The 17,570-nt window shown below is 50.1% G+C and overlaps 1 protein-coding gene across 1 annotated transcript in view; it reads left to right on the top strand.

Annotated features, from left to right (window-relative positions):
• The window catches only part of LOC124020934 (Golgi apparatus protein 1-like), a 68,034-nt gene that overhangs the window by 28,149 nt on the left and 22,315 nt on the right, over nt 1-17,570 (top strand). The window contains exon 9 of the mRNA XM_046336244.1: nt 9,402-9,523. Coding sequence (XP_046192200.1) covers nt 9,402-9,523 — 122 coding nt within the window. The remainder of the gene's footprint in view (nt 1-9,401; nt 9,524-17,570) is intronic.

Below are 17,570 nucleotides of genomic sequence, written 5' to 3'. Positions count from 1 at the left end.
GCGACACAGCGCACGCTGGCGACACAGCGCACGCTGGCGACACAGCGCACGCTGGCGACACAGCGCACGCTGGCGACACAGCGCACGCTGGCGACACAGAGCACGCTGGCGACACAGAGCACGCTGGCGACACAGAGCACGCTGGCGACACAGAGCACGCTGGCGACACAGAGCACGCTGGCGACACAGAGCACGCTGGCGACACAGAGACGACACAGAGCACGCTGACGACACAGAGACACAGAGCACGCTGACGACACAGAGCACGCTGACGACACAGAGCACGCTGGCGACACAGAGCACGCTACGACACAGAGCACGCTGACGACACAGAGACGACACAGAGCACGCTGACGACACAGCGCACGCTGACGACACAGCGCACGCTGACGACACAGCGCACGCTGACGACACAGCGCACGCTGACGACACAGCGCACGCTGACGACACAGCGCACGCTGGCGACACAGCGCACGCTGGCGACACAGCGCACGCTGGCGACACAGAGACGACACAGAGCACGCTGGCGACACAGAGACGACACAGAGCACGCTGGCGACACAGAGACGACACAGAGCACGCTGGCGACACAGAGCACGCTGGCGACACAGAGCACACAGAGGCGACACAGAGCACACAGAGACGACACAGAGCACCCTGACGACACAGAGTACGCTAACGACACAGAGCACGCTGGCGACACAGAGCACGCTGGCGACACAGAGCACGCTGGCGACACAGAGCACCCTGACGACACAGAGTACGCTGACGACACAGAGACGACACAGAGCACGCTGGCGACACAGAGCACGCTGGCGACACAGAGCACGCTGGCGACACAGAGCACGCTGGCGACACAGAGCACGCTGGCGACACAGAGCACGCTGGCGACACAGAGCACGCTGGCGACACAGAGCACGCTGGCGACACAGAGACGACACAGAGCACGCTGACGACACAGAGACGACACAGAGCACGCTGACGACACAGAGCACGCTGACGACACAGAGCACGCTGACACAGAGCGACACAGCGCACGCTACGACACAGCGCACGCTGACGACACAGAGCACGCTGGCGACACAGCGCACGCTGACGACACAGAGCACGCTGGCGACACAGAGCACGCTGGCGACACAGAGCACGCTGACGACACAGCGCACGCTGGCGACACAGACGCTGGCGACACAGAGCACGCTGGCGACACAGAGACGACACAGAGCACGCTGGCGACACAGAGACGACACAGAGCACGCTGGCGACACAGAGACGACACAGAGCACGCTGACGACACAGAGCACGCTGGCGACACAGAGCACGCTGGCGACACAGAGCACACAGAGGCGACACAGAGCACACAGAGACGACACAGAGCACCCTGACGACACAGAGCACGCTAACGACACAGAGCACGCTGGCGACACAGAGCACGCTGGCGACACAGAGCACGCTGGCGACACAGAGCACCCTGACGACACAGAGTACGCTGACGACACAGAGACGACACAGAGCACGCTGGCGACACAGAGCACGCTGGCGACACAGAGCACGCTGGCGACACAGAGCACGCTGGCGACACAGAGCACGCTGGCGACACAGAGCACGCTGGCGACACAGAGCACGCTGGCGACACAGAGCACGCTGGCGACACAGAGCACACTGACGACACAGAGCACCCTGACGACACAGAGCACGCTGACGACACAGAGACGACACAGAGCACCCTGACGACACAGAGCACGCTAACGACACAGAGCACGCTGGCGACACAGAGCACGCTGGCGACACAGAGCACGCTGGCGACACAGAGCACGCTGGCGACACAGAGCACCCTGACGACACAGAGTACGCTGACGACACAGAGACGACACAGAGCACGCTGGCGACACAGAGCACGCTGGCGACACAGAGCACGCTGGCGACACAGAGCACGCTGGCGACACAGAGCACGCTGGCGACACAGAGCACGCTGACGACACAGAGCACGCTGACGACACAGAGCCTTCAAAAAGTATTCACACCCCTGGACTTTTTCAACATTTTGTTGTGTTACAACCTAAAATGGATTAAGTTGAGATCTCATTGGCCTACACACAATACCCCATAATGACATCACAATACCCCATAATGACATCACAATACCCTATAATGACATCACAATACCCTATAGTGGAATGGTGTTGTTTCTTCTTCAAATTAATTAAAAATGAAGATTTCACCATCAAAGGTGACTGTAAAACAGTTACAGTGTTTAGTGGCCGTGATAACTGAGGATGGATCAACAACACAGTACTAACCTAAATGCATCCTGGTTGTTGAATGGTTGTGAGAGGAGAACACTGAGGATGGATCAACAACATTGTAGTTACTCCACAATACTAACCTACATGACAGAGTGAAAAGAAGGAAGCCTGTACAGAATAAAAATATTCCAAAACAGGTTTGTAACAAGGTGCTAAAGTAATACTGCAAAACATGTGGTAAAAGAGATGAACACTTTGTAGTCAGGACAAAAACTTATGTTTGGGGCAAATCCAATAAAACACATTACTCAGTAACACTCTTTTCAAGCATAGTGGTGGCTGCATCATGTTATGGGTATGCTTGACCGGGGAGTTTTTCAGGAATGTAATGGAGCTATTAGCACAGGCAAAATCCTAAAGGAAAACCTGGTTCAGTCTGTTTTCCACCAGACACTGGGAGATGAAATCACCTTTCAGCAGGACAATAACCTAAAACACAAGGCCACATCAACACTGGAGTTGCTTACCAAGAAGGTAGTTAATGTTCTTGAGTGGCCGAGTTATAGTTTGAACTTCTATTTACTTGGAAATCTATGTCAAGACCTGAAAAGGTTTGTCTAGTAATGATCAACACCCAATTTGACAGAGCTTGAAGAATTTAGAAAATAATAATGGGCCAATGTTGGACAATCCAGGTGTGGAAAGCTCTTAGGCCCAGAACTGCACCCAGCTGTAATCGCTGCTAAAGGTGCTTGACTCATGAGTGTGAATACGGATGTAAAGTATTGACTCGGGGGTGTGAATACGGATGTAAAGTATTGACTCATGAGTGTGAATACGGATGTAAAGTATTGACTCATGAGCGTGAATACGGATGTAAAGTATTGACTCATGAGCGTGAATACGGATGTAAAGTATTGTCTCATGAGTGTGAATACGGATGTAAAGTATTGACTCAGGGGTGTGAATACGGATGTAAAGTATTGACTCAGGGGTGTGAATACGGATGTAAAGTATTGACTCATGAGCATGAATACGGATGTAAAGTATTGACTCGAGTGTGAATACGGATGTAAAGTATTGACTCGAGTGTGAATACGGATGTAAAGTATTGACTCATGAGTGTGAATACGGATGTAAAGTATTGACTCATGAGTGTGAATACGGATGTAAAGTATTGACTCATGAGTGTGAATACGGATGTAAAGTATTGACTCAGGGGTGTGAATATGGATGTAAAGTATTGACTCGGGGGTGTGAATACGGATGTAAAGTATTGACTCATGAGTGTGAATACGGATGTAAAGTATTGACTCGGGGGTGTGAATACGGATGTAAAGTATTGACTCATGAGTGTGAATACGGATGTAAAGTATTGCCTCGGGTGTGAATACGGATGTAAATGAGAGATTTCTGTTTAAAATGTTCTATATATTTGCTAACTAAAAACATGTTTTTATGGGGTATTGTGTGTAGATTGGTGAGAACCCCAATATCTATTTAACCCATTTTGGATTCAGGCTGTAACAACAAAATGTAGAATAAGTCAGGGGGTGTGAATACTTTCTGAAGGCACTGGACACACACACACACACACACACACACACACACACACACACACACACACACACACACACACACACACACACACACACACACACACACACACACACACACACACACACACACACACACACACTGGGAACAGGCATGCATAGACACACATACAGATACACAGCAAACGGCATGAGCAGGCTCAACTCTTGTCTGGTTTCTAAAGATCTGTATTTGCTGTTCCCACTGACTAGAATGTGGAGATGATGGGGCTGTATGTGTTTTCATACACTGGAGATGGGGCTGATGGGTCTGTATGTGTTTTCATACACTGGAGATGAGGCTGGTGGGGCTGTATGTGTTTTCATACACTGGAGATGAGGCTGATGGGGCTGTATGTGTTTTCATACACTGGAGATGAGGCTGATGAGGCTGTATGTGTTTTCATACACTGGAGATAAGGCTGATGGGGCTGATGAGGCTGATGGGGCTGTATGTGTTTTCATACACTGGAGATGAGGCTGGTGGGGCTGTATGTGTTTTCATACACTGGAGATGAGGCTGATGGGTCTGTATGTGTTTTCATACACTGGAGATGAGGCTGATGGGGCTGTATGTGTTTTCATACACTGGAGATGGGGCTGATGGGGCTGTATGTGTTTTCATACACTGGAGATGGGGCTGATGGGGCTGTATGTGTTTTCATACACTGGAGATGGGGCTGATGGGGCTGTATGTGTTTTCATACACTGGAGATGAGGCTGATGGGGCTGATGGGGCTGTATGTGTTTTCATACACTGGAGATGAGGCTGATGGGGCTGATGGGGCTGTATGTGTTTTCATACACTGGAGATGAGGCTGATGGGGCTGATGGGGCTGTATGTGTTTTCATACACTGGAGATGGGGCTGATGGGGCTGTATGTGTTTTCATACACTGGAGATGGGGCTGATGGGGCTGTATGTGTTTTCATACACTGGAGATAAGGCTGATGGGGCTGATGGGGCTGTATGTGTTTTCATACACTGGAGATGAGGCTGATGGGGCTGATGGGGCTGTATGTGTTTTCATACACTGGAGATGAGGCTGATGGGGCTGATGGGGCTGTATGTGTTTTCATACACTGGAGATGGGGCTGATGGGGCTGTATGTGTTTTCATACACTGGAGATGAGGCTGATGGGGCTGTGGGGCTGTATGTGTTTTCATACACTGGAGATGAGGCTGATGGGGCTGATGGGGCTGTATGTGTTTTCATACACTGGAGATGGGGCTGATGGGGCTGTATGTGTTTTCATACACTGGAGATGAGACTGATGGGGCTGATGGGGCTGTATGTGTTTTCATACACTGGAGATGAGGCTGATGGGGCTGATGGGACTGTATGCTTTTCATACACTGGAGATGGTGCTGATGGGGCTGTATGTGTTTTCATACACTGGAGATGAGGCTGATGGGGCTGATGGGGCTGTATGTGTTTTCATACACTGCTGATGGGGCTGTATGTGTTTTCATACACTGGAGATGGGGCTGATGGGGCTGTATGTGTTTTCATACACTGGAGATGAGGCTGATGGGGCTGATGGGGCTGTATGTGTTTTCATACACTGGAGATGAGGCTGATGGGGATGATGGGGCTGTATGTGTTTTCATACACTGGAGATGAGGCTGATGGGGCTGATGGGGCTGTATGTGTTTTCATACACTGGAGATGAGGCTGATGGGACTGTATGTGTTTTCATACACTGGAGATGGGGCTGATGGGGCTGTATGTGTTTTCATACACTGGAGATGAAGCTGATGGGGCTGATGGGGCTGTATGTGTTTTCATACACTGGAGATGAGGCTGATGGGGCTGATGGGGCTGTATGTGTTTTCATACACTGGAGATGATGCTGATGGGGCTGATGGGACTGTATGTGTTTTCATACACTGGAGATGGGGCTGATGGGGCTGTATGTGTTTTCATACACTGGAGATGAGGCTGATGGGGATGATGGGGCTGTATGTGTTTTCATACACTGGAGATGAGGCTGATGAGGCTGATGGGGCTGATGGGGCTGTATGTGTTTTCATACACTGGAGATGAGGCTGATGGGGCTGATGGGACTGTATGTGTTTTCATACACTGGAGATGGGGCTGATGGGGCTGTATGTGTTTTCATACACTGGAGATGAGGCTGATGGGGCTGTATGTGTTTTCATACACTGGAGATGAGGCTGATGGGGCTGATGGGGCTGTATGTGTTTTCATACACTGGAGATGGGGCTGATGGGGCTGATGGGGCTGATGGGGCTGATGGGGCTGTATGTGTTTTCATACACTGGAGATGAGGCTGATGAGGCTGATGGGGCTGATGGGGCTGTATGTGTTTTCATACACTGGAGATGATGCTGATGGGGCTGATGGGACTGTATGTGTTTTCATACACTGGAGATGGGGCTGATGGGGCTGATGGGGCTGATGGGGCTGATGGGGCTGTATGTGTTTTCATACACTGGAGATGGGGCTGATGGGGCTGTATGTGTTTTCATACACTGGAGATGAGGCTGATGTGGCTGATGGGGCTGTATGTGTTTTCATACACTGGAGATGAGGCTGATGGGGCTGTTGGCCTGTATGTGTTTTCATACACTGGAGATGAGGCTGATGGGGCTGATGGGACTGTATGTGTTTTCATACACTGGAGATGGGGCTGATGGGGCTGTATGTGTTTTCATACACTGGAGATGAGGCTGATGGGGCTGATGTAGCTGTATGTGTTTTCATACACTGGAGATGAGGCTGATGGGGATGATGGGGCTGTATGTGTTTTCATACACTGGAGATGAGGCTGATGGGGCTGATGGGGATGTATGTGTTTTCATACACTGGAGATGAGGCTGATGGGACTGTATGTGTTTTCATACACTGGAGATGGGGCTGATGGGGCTGTATGTGTTTTCATACACTGGAGATGAGGCTGATGGGGCTGATGGGGCTGTATGTGTTTTCATACACTGGAGATGAGGCTGATGGGGCTGATGGGGCTGTATGTGTTTTCATACACTGGAGATGAGGCTGATGGGGCTGATGGGGCTGATGAGGCTGATGGGGATGATGGGGCTGTATGTGTTTTCATACACTGGAGATGGGGCTGATGGGGCTGTATGTGTTTTCATACACTGGAGATGAGGCTGATGGGGCTGATGGGGCTGTATGTGTTTTCATACACTGCTGATGGGGCTGTATGTGTTTTCATACACTGCCTCATCCCTTACAGTATAAATCTAGTAGTATTGTTACTGTAAATCTAGTAGTATTGTTATTGTAAATAAAGTAGTGTTTTATTGTAAATAATATAATAATAATATATGCCATTTAGCAGACGCTTTTATCCAAAGCGACTTACAGTCATGTGTGCATACATTCTACGTATGGGTGGTCCCGGGGATCGAACCCACTACCCTGGCGTTACAAGCGCCATGCTCTACCAACTGAGCTACAGAAGGTGTTATTGTACATCTAGTAGTATTGTTATTGTAAATAAAGTAGTGTTTTACTGTAAATCTAGTAGTGGTGTTATTGTAAATAAAGTAGTATTGATATTGTAAATCTAGTAGTGGTGTTATTGTAAATCGAGTAGTATTGTTATTGTAAATAAAGTAGTGTTTTATTGTAAATAAATTAGTGGTGTTATTGTACATCTAGTAGTGGTGTTATTGTACATCTAGTAGTATTGTTATTGTAAATAAAGTAGTGTTTTACTGTAAATCTAGTAGTGGTGTTATTGTAAATAAAGTAGTATTGATATTGTAAATCTAGTAGTGGTGTTATTGTAAATCTAGTAGTGGTGTTATTGTAAATCTAGTAGTGGTGTTATTGTAAATCTAGTAGTGGTGTTATTGTACATCTAGTAGTGGTGTTATTGTACATCTAGTAGTGGTGTTATTGTACATCTAGTAGTGGTGTTATTGTAAATCTAGTAGTGGTGTTATTGTACATCTAGTAGTGGTGTTATTGTACATCTAGTAGTATTGTTATTGTAAATCTAGTAGTGGTGTTATTGTAAATCTAGTAGTATTGTTATTGTAAATCTAGTAGTTACTGTACATCTAGTGTTACTGTACATCTAGTAGTGGTGTTACTGTACATCTAGTAGTGGTGTTACTGTACATCTAGTAGTGGTGTTATTGTAAATCTAGTACTATTGTTATTGTAAATCTAGTAGTATTGTTATTGTAAATCTAGTAGTATTGTTATTGTAAATCTAGTAGTGGTGTTATTGTAAATCTAGTAGTGGTGTTATTGTAAATCTAGTAGTGGTGTTATTGTAAATCTAGTAGTGGTGTTATTGTAAATCTAGTAGTGGTGTTATTGTAAATCTAGTAGTGGTGTTATTGTAAATCTAGTAGTATTGTTATTGTAAATCTAGTAGTATTGTTATTGTAAATCTAGTAGTATTGTTATTGTAAATCTAGTAGTGGTGTTATTGTAAATCTAGTAGTGGTGTTATTGTAAATCTAGTAGTGCTGTTATTGTAAATCTAGTAGTGGTGTTATTGTAAATCTAGTAGTGGTGTTATTGTAAATCTAGTAGTGGTGTTATTGTAAATCTAGTAGTATTGTTATTGTAAATCTAGTAGTATTGTTATTGTAAATCTAGTAGTATTGTTATTTTAAATCTAGTAGTATTGTTATTGTAAATCTAGTAGTATTGTTATTGTAAATCTAGTAGTGGTGTTATTGTAAATCTAGTAGTGGTGTTATTGTAAATCTAGTAGTGGTGTTATTGTAAATCTAGTAGTGGTGTTATTGTAAATCTAGTAGTGGTGTTATTGTAAATCTAGTAGTGGTGTTATTGTAAATCTAGTAGTGGTGTTATTGTAAATCTAGTAGTATTGTTATTGTAAATCTAGTAGTATTGTTATTGTAAATCTAGTAGTGGTGTTATTGTAAATCTAGTAGTGGTGTTATTGTAAATCTAGTAGTGGTGTTATTGTAAATCTAGTAGTGGTGTTATTGTAAATCTAGTAGTATTGTTATTGTAAATCTAGTAGTGGTTGTTATTGTAAATCTAGTAGTATTGTTATTGTAAATCTAGTAGTGGTGTTATTGTAAATCTAGTAGTGGTGTTATTGTAAATCTAGTAGTGGTGTTATTGTAAATCTAGTAGTGGTGTTATTGTAAATCTAGTAGTGGTGTTATTGTAAATCTAGTAGTGGTGTTATTGTAAATCTAGTAGTGGTGTTATTGTAAATCTAGTAGTGGTGTTATTGTAAATCTAGTAGTGGTGTTATTGTAAATCTAGTAGTGGTGTTATTGTAAATCTAGTAGTGGTGTTATTGTAAATCTAGTAGTGGTGTTATTGTAAATCTAGTAGTGGTGTTATTGTAAATCTAGTAGTGGTGTTATTGTAAATCTAGTAGTGGTGTTATTGTAAATCTAGTAGTATTGTTATTGTAAATCTAGTAGTATTGTTATTTTAAATCTAGTAGTGGTGTTATTGTAAATCTAGTAGTGGTGTTATTGTAAATCTAGTAGTGGTGTTATTGTAAATCTAGTAGTGGTGTTATTGTAAATCTAGTAGTGGTGTTATTGTAAATCTAGTAGTATTGTCCCTCAGCTCCAGACCTTGATCCAGTCAGCTGATCCTGGATCAGACTACAGGATAGACCGGGCCCTGAACGAAGCCTGTGAGTCTGTTATCCAGACGGCCTGCAAACACATCCGCAGCGGGGACCCCATGTGAGTACCATCACACACACACCATCACACACACACCATCACACACACACCATCACACACGCACCATCACACACGCACCATCACACACGCACCATCACACGCACCATCACACGCACCATCACACGCACCATCACACGCACCATCACACGCGCACCATCACACGCGCACCATCACACGCGCACCATCACACGCGCACCATCACACGCGCACCATCACACGCGCACCATCACACGCGCACCATCACACGCGCACCATCACACGCGCACCATCACACGCGCACCATCACACGCGCACCATCACACGCGCCATCACACACACACACCATCACACACACACACCATCACACACACACACATCACACACACACCATCACACACGCACCATCACACACGCACCATCACACACGCACCATCACACGCACCATCGCACACGCACCATCGCACGCGCACCATCGCACGCGCACCATCGCACGCGCACCATCGCACGCGCACCATCGCACGCGCACCATCGCACGCGCACCATCGCACGCACGCGCACCATCGCACGCACACACACACCATCGCACGCACACACACACCATCGCACGCACACACACACCATCGCACGCACACACCATCGCACGCACACACCATCGCACGCACACACCATCGCACGCACACACCATCGCACGCACACACCATCGCACGCACACACCATCGCACACATACACATACACACCATCGCACACACACACACACACACACACACACACACACACACACACACACACACACACACACACACACACACACACACACAGACACACACACACACACACACAGAAGAACAATCGCATGCACACACACATTTGTGAGTACTGTGATCTCAGATGCACGCAGACACAGACACTGAGTAAATGCACACCTGTCTTTTCTACCTGTGATGGTTGGATGCACCTCCAGCTGTGTCTTTCCTGCTGTGTCAGTCAGTTCAGAATAAAGGGGTTTGTTACCTGGCAGGAATATCACTGTTGTCTTGAACAACAGGCCACAGACAGGAATATCACTGTTGTCTTGAACAACAGGCCACAGGCAGGAATATCACTGTTGTCTTTGTCTTGAACAACAGGCCACAGGCAGGAATATCACTGTTGTCTTGAACAACAGGCCACAGGCAGGAATATCACTGTTGTCTTTGTCTTGAAAAACAGGCCACAGGCAGGAATATCACTGTTGTCTTTGTCTGGAATAACAGGCAGGAATATCACTGTTGTCTTTGTCTTGAACAACAGGCCACAGTCAGGAATATCACTGTTGTCTTGAACAACAGGCCACAGTCAGGAATATCACTGTTGTCTTGAACAACAGGCCACAGGCAGGAATATCACTGTTGTCATTGTCTTGAACAACAGGCCACTGGCAGGAATATCACTGTTGTCTTTGTCTTGAACAACAGGCCACAGGCAGGAATATCACTGTTGTCTTGAACAACAGGCCACAGGCAGGAATATAACTGTTGTCTTTGTCTTGAACAACAGGCCACAGGCAGGAATATCACTGTTGTCTTTGTCTTGAACAACAGGCCACAGGCAGGAATATCACTGTTGTCTTTTTCTTGAACAACAGGCCACAGGCAGGAATATCACTGTTGTCTTTGTCTTGAACAACAAGCCACAGGCAGGAATATCACTGTTGTCTTGAACAACAGGCCACAGGCAGGAATATCACTGTTGTCTTTGTCTTGAACAACAGGCCACAGGCAGGAATATCACTGTTGTCTTTGTCTTGAACAACAGGCCACAGGCAGGAATATCACTGTTGTCTTGAACAACAGGCCACTGGCAGGAATAGGCTCCCGGGTGGCGCAGCGGTCTAAGGCGCTGGATCTCAGTGCTAGAGGTGTGACTACAGACCCTGGTTTGATTCCAGGCTGTATCACTACCGGCCGTGATCGGGAGTCCCATAGAGTGGCGCTCAATTGGCCCAGTGAGAGAAAATGCACTTTTTACTCCATACCTGACACCCTCAAGTACTCGTTACATTTCTGGCTATCCGCAAATGTTTGTTTTCAACAGAAACCCGTGCTGTATGGTTTGTTTTCAACAGAAAACCGTGCTGTATGGTTTGTTTTCAACAGAAACCCGTGCTGTATGGTTTGTTTTCAACAGAAAACCGTGCTGTATGGTTTGTTTTCAACAGAAAACCGTGCTGTATGGTTTGTTTTCAACAGAAAACCGTGCTGTATGGTTTGTTTTCAACAGAAAACCGTGCTGTATGGTTTGATTAATATCAATATCATGGTTTGTACTTTTACTTTTGATACTTAAGTATTTTTAAAACCAAATACTTTTAGACTTTAATCAAGTGGTTTTTATTAATTTACTCAATAGTATTTTCATGGTTTGTTTTACTTTATTTTACTTTTGATTTACTCAAGTAGTATTTTAAACCAAATATTTTTACTGACTTTAATCAAGTAGTATTTTACTGGGTGACTTTTACTCAAGTAGTATTTTACTGTATTTTACTGGTGACTTTTACTCAAGTAGTATTTTACTGGGTGACTTTTACTCAAGTAGTATTTTACTGGGTGACTTTTACTCAAGTAGTATTTTACTGGGTGACTTTTACTCAAGTAGTATTTTACTGGGTGACTTTTACTCAAGTAGTATTTTACTGGGTGACTTTTACTCAAGTAGTATTTTACTGGGTGACTTTTACTCAAGTAGTATTTTACTGGGTGACTTTTACTCAAGTAGTATTTTACTGGGTGACTTTTACTCAAGTAGTATTTTACTGGGTGACTTACTTTTACTTGAGTCATTTTCTATTAAGGTACACTGCCGTTCAAAAGTTTGGGGTCAAAAGTTTGGGGTCATTTAGAAATGTCTTTGTTTTACATGAAAACATCCATGAAACGAGTTGCAAAATGAAATATAGTGAAGACGTTGACAAGGTTATAAATAATGACTTTTCATTTAAATAATAAACTTTGCTTTCATCAAAGAATCCTCCATTTGCAGCAATTACAGCCTTGCAGACCTTTGGCGTTCTAGTTGTCAATGTGTTGAGGTAATCTGAAGAGATTTCACCCCATGCTTCCTGAAGCACCTCCCACAAATTGGATTGGCTTGATGGGCACTTCTTACGTACCATACGGTCAAGCTGCTCCCACAACAGCTCAATCGGGTTGAGATCTGTGACTCCATTATAGACAGAATACCAGCTGACTGCTTCTTCCCTAAATAGTTATTGCATAGTTTGGAACTGTGCTTTGGGTCATTGTCCTGTTGTAGAAGGAAATTGGCTCCAATTCAGCGCCGTCCACAGGGTAAGGCATGTCCTTCCTTCATCAAGATCCCTTTGACCCTGTACAAATCTCCCACTTTACCACCACCAAAGCGTACCAGACCATCACATTGCCTCCACCTCCACCAGACCATCACATTGCCTCCACCTCCCCCAGACCATCACATTGCCACCAGACCATCACATTGCCTCCACCTCCACCAGACCATCACATTGCCTCCACCTCCCCCAGACCATCACATTGCCTCCACCTCCCCCAGACCATCACATTGCCTCCACCTCCCCCAGACCATCACATTGCCTCCACCTCCCCCAGACCATCACATTGCCTCCACCTCCACCAGACCATCACATTGCCACCAGACCATCACATTGCCTCCACCTCCCCCAGACCATCACATTGCCTCCACCTCCCCCAGACCATCACATTGCCTCCACCTCCCCCAGACCATCACATTGCCTCCACCTCCCCCAGACCATCACATTGCCTCCACCTCCCCAGACCATCACATTGCCTCCACCTCCCCCAGACCATCACATTGCCTCCACCTCCCCAGACCATCACATTGCCTCCACCTCCCCCAGACCATCACATTGCCTCCACCTCCCCAGACCATCACATTGCCTCCACCTCCACCAGACCATCACATTGCCTCCACCTCCACCAGACCATCACATTGCCTCCACCTCCACCAGACCACCCATCACATTGCCTCACATTGCCTCCACCTCCCCCAGACCATCACATTGCCACCAGACCATCACATTGCCTCCACCTCCCCCAGACCATCACATTGCCTCCACCTCCACCAGACCATCACATTGCCACCAGACCATCACATTGCCTCCACCTCCCCCAGACCATCACATTGCCACCAGACCATCACATTGCCTCCACCTCCCCCAGACCATCACATTGCCTCCACCTCCACCAGACCATCACATTGCCACCAGACCATCACATTGCCTCCACCTCCCCCAGACCATCACATTGCCACCAGACCATCACATTGCCTCCACCTCCCCAGACCATCACATTGCCTCCACCTCCACCAGACCATCACATTGCCACCAGACCATCACATTGCCTCCACCTCCCCCAGACCATCACATTGCCTCCACCATGCTTGACAGATGGTTCACTCCTCAGGCATCTTTTCATTTTTTATGCGTCTCACGAATGTTCTTTGGGATCCAAACACCTCAAACTTAGATTAATCGCCTCTTCACTGTTGACGTTGAGACTGGTGTTTTGCTGGTACTATTTAATGAAGCTGCCAGTTGGATTCAGCGTGGCGTGGGTTTAACGGGGATGGGTTTAACGTGGCGTCGGGGATGGGTTTAACGTGGCGTGGGTTTAACGTGGCGGGGATGGGTTTAACGTGGCGTCGGGGATGGGTTTAACGTGGCGTCGGGGATGGGTTTAACGTGGGGGGATGGGTTTAACGTGGCGTCGGGGATGGGTTTAACGTGGCGTCGGGGATGGGTTTAACGTGGCGTCGGGGATGGGTTTAACGTGGCGTCGGGGATGGGTTTAACGTGGCGTCGGGGATGGGTTTAACGTGGCGTCGGGGATGGGTTTAACGTGGCGTCGGGGGATGGGTTTAACGTGGCGTCGGGGATGGGTTTAACGTGGCGTCGGGGATGGGTTTAACGTGGCGTCGGGGATGGGTTTAACGTGGCGTCGGGGATGGGTTTAACGTGGCGTCGGGGATGGGTTTAACGTGGCGTCGGGGATGGGTTTAACGTGGGGTTTAACGTGGCGGGGATGGGTTTAACGTGGCGTCGGGGATGGGTTTAACGCGGCGTCGGGATGGGTTTAGCGTGGCGTCGGGGATGGGTTTAACGCGCGTCGGATGGGTTTAGCGTCGGGGGATGGGTTCAGCGTGGCGTCGGGGATGGGTTTAACGTGGCGTCGGGGATGGGTTTAACGTGGCGTCGGGGATGGGTTTAAGCGTGGCGCGGGGGGATGGGTTCAGCGGGCGTCGGGGATGGGTTCAGCGTGGCGGTGGGGATGGGTTCAGCGTGGCGTCGGTTCGGGATGGGTTCAGCGCGGCGTCGGATGGGTTCAGCGCGGCGTCGGATGGGTTCAGCGCGGCGTCGGATGGGTTCAGCGCGGCGTCGGATGGGTTCAGCGCGGGGATGGGAATGGGTTCAGCGCGGGGATGGGAATGGGTTCAGCGCGGGGATGGGAATGGGTTCAGCGCGGCGTCGGGGATGGGTTCAGCGTGGCGTCGGATGGGTTCAGCGTGGCGTCGGATGGGTTCAGCGTGGCATCGGGGATGGATTCAGCGTGGCGGTGGGGATGGGTTCAGCGTGGCGTCGGATGGGTTCAGCGTGGCATATGGGATGGATTCAGCGTGGCGGTGGGGATGGGTTCAGCGTGGCATCGGGGATGGGTTCAGCGTGGCGGTGGGGATGGGTTCAGCGTGGGGATGGGTTCAGCGTGGGGATGGGTTCAGCGTTGGGGATGGGTTCAGCGTGGGGATGGGTTCAGCGCGGCGTCGGGGATGGGTTCAGCGTGGCGTCGGGGATGGGTTCAGCGTGGCGTCGGAGATGGGTTCAGCGTGGCGTCGGGGATGGGTTCAGCGTGGCGTCGGGGATGGGTTCAGCGTGGCGTGGGGATGGGTTCAGCGTGGCGTCGGGGATGGGTTCAGCGTGGCATATGGGATGGATTCAGCGTGGCGGTGGGGATGGGTTCAGCGTGGCATCGGGATGGGTTCAGCGTGGCGGTGGGGATGGGTTCAGCGTGGCGTCGGGGATGGGTTCAGCGTGGCGTCGGATGGGTTCAGCGTGGCATATGGGATGGATTCAGCGTGGCGGTGGGGATGGGTTCAGCGTGGCATCGGGGATGGGTTCAGCGTGGCGGTGGGGATGGGTTCAGCGTGGGGATGGGTTCAGCGTGGGGATGGGTTCAGCGTTGGGGATGGGTTCAGCGTTGGGGATGGGTTCAGCGTGGGGATGGGTTCAGCGTGGGGATGGGTTCAGCGTGGGGATGGGTTCAGCGTGGGGATGGGTTCAGCGCGGCGTGGGGATGGATTCAGCGTGGCGTGGGGATGGGTTCAGCGTGGCGTCGGGGATGGGTTCAGCGTTCAGCGTGGCGGTGGGGATGGGTTCAGCGTGGCGTCGGATGGGTTCAGCGTGGCGGTTCAGGGGATGGGTTCAGCGTGGCATCGGGATGGGTTCAGCGTGGCGGTGGGGATGGGTTCAGCGTGGGGATGGGTTCAGCGTGGGGATGGGTTCAGCGTGGGGATGGGTTCAGCGTGGGGATGGGTTCAGCGTTGGGGATGGGTTCAGCGTGGGGATGGGTTCAGCGTGGGGATGGGTTCAGCGTTGGGGATGGGTTCAGCGTTGGGGATGGGTTCAGCGTGGGGATGGGTTCAGCGTGGGGATGGGTTCAGCGTGGGGATGGGTTCAGCGCAGCGTGGGGATGGATTCAGCGTGGCGTGGGGGATGGATTCAGCGTGGCGTCGGGGATGGGTTCAGCGTGGCGTCGGATGGGTTCAGCGTGGCATCGGGGATGGATTCAGCGTGGCGGTGGGGATGGGTTCAGCGTGGCATCGGGGATGGGTTCAGCGTGGCGGTGGGGATGGGTTCAGCGTGGGGATGGGTTCAGCGTGGGGATGGGTTCAGCGTTGGGGATGGGTTCAGCGTGGGGATGGGTTCAGCGTGGGGATGGGTTCAGCGTGGGGATGGGTTCAGCGTGGGGATGGGTTCAGCGTGGCGTGGGTGGGGATGGATTCAGCGTGGCGTGGGGAATGGATTCAGCGTGGCGTCGGGGATGGGTTCAGCGTGGCGTCGGGATGGGTTCAGCGTGGCGTCGGATGGGTTCAGCGTGGCATCAGGGATGGATTCAGCGTGGCGGTGGGGATGGGTTCAGCGTGGCATCAGGGATGGGTTCAGCGTGGCGGTGGGGATGGGTTCAGCGTGGGGATGGGTTCAGCGTGGGGATGGGTTCAGCGTGGGGATGGGTTCAGCGTTGGGATGGGTTCATGGGTTCAGCGTGGGGATGGGTTCAGCGTGGGGATGGGTTCAGCGTTGGGGATGGGTTCAGCGTTGGGGATGGGTTCAGCGTGGGGATGGGTTCAGCGTGGGGATGGGTTCAGCGTGGGGATGGGTTCAGCGCGGCGTGGGGATGGATTCAGCGTGGCGTGGGGAATGGATTCAGCGTGGCGTCGGGGATGGGTTCAGCGTGGCGTCGGGGATGGGTTCAGCGTGGCGTCGGATGGGTTCAGCGTGGCATCAGGGATGGATTCAGCGTGGCGGTGGGGATGGGTTCAGCGTGGCATCAGGGATGGGTTCAGCGTGGCGGTGGGGATGGGTTCAGCGTGGGGATGGGTTCAGCGTGGGGATGGGTTCAGCGTGGGGATGGGTTCAGCGTGGGGATGGGTTCAGCGTGGGGATGGGTTCAGCGTGGGGATGGGTTCAGCGTGGGGATGGGTTCAGCGTGGCGTCGGGGATGGGTTCAGCGTGGCGGGGGATGGGTTCAGCGTGGCGGGGATGGGTTCAGCGTGGCATCAGGGATGGATTCAGCGTGGCGGTGGGGATGGGTTCAGCGTGGCATCAGGGATGGGTTCAGCGTGGCGGTGGGGATGGGTTCAGCGTGGGGATGGGTTCAGCGTGGGGATGGGTTCAGCGTGGCGTGGGATGGGTTCAGCGTGGCGTGGGGATGGGTTCAGCGTGGCGTCGGGGATGGGTTCAGCGTGGCGTCGGATGGGTTCAGCGTGGCATCAGGGATGGATTCAGCGTGGCGGTGGGGA

This window comes from Oncorhynchus gorbuscha, unplaced genomic scaffold (genome assembly GCF_021184085.1).
Source record: "Oncorhynchus gorbuscha isolate QuinsamMale2020 ecotype Even-year unplaced genomic scaffold, OgorEven_v1.0 Un_scaffold_998, whole genome shotgun sequence".
Classification (NCBI taxonomy): Eukaryota; Metazoa; Chordata; class Actinopteri; order Salmoniformes; family Salmonidae; genus Oncorhynchus; species Oncorhynchus gorbuscha.
Note: the sequence above shows the minus strand (reverse complement) of the source record. Positions and strands in the feature narration are given on the sequence as shown.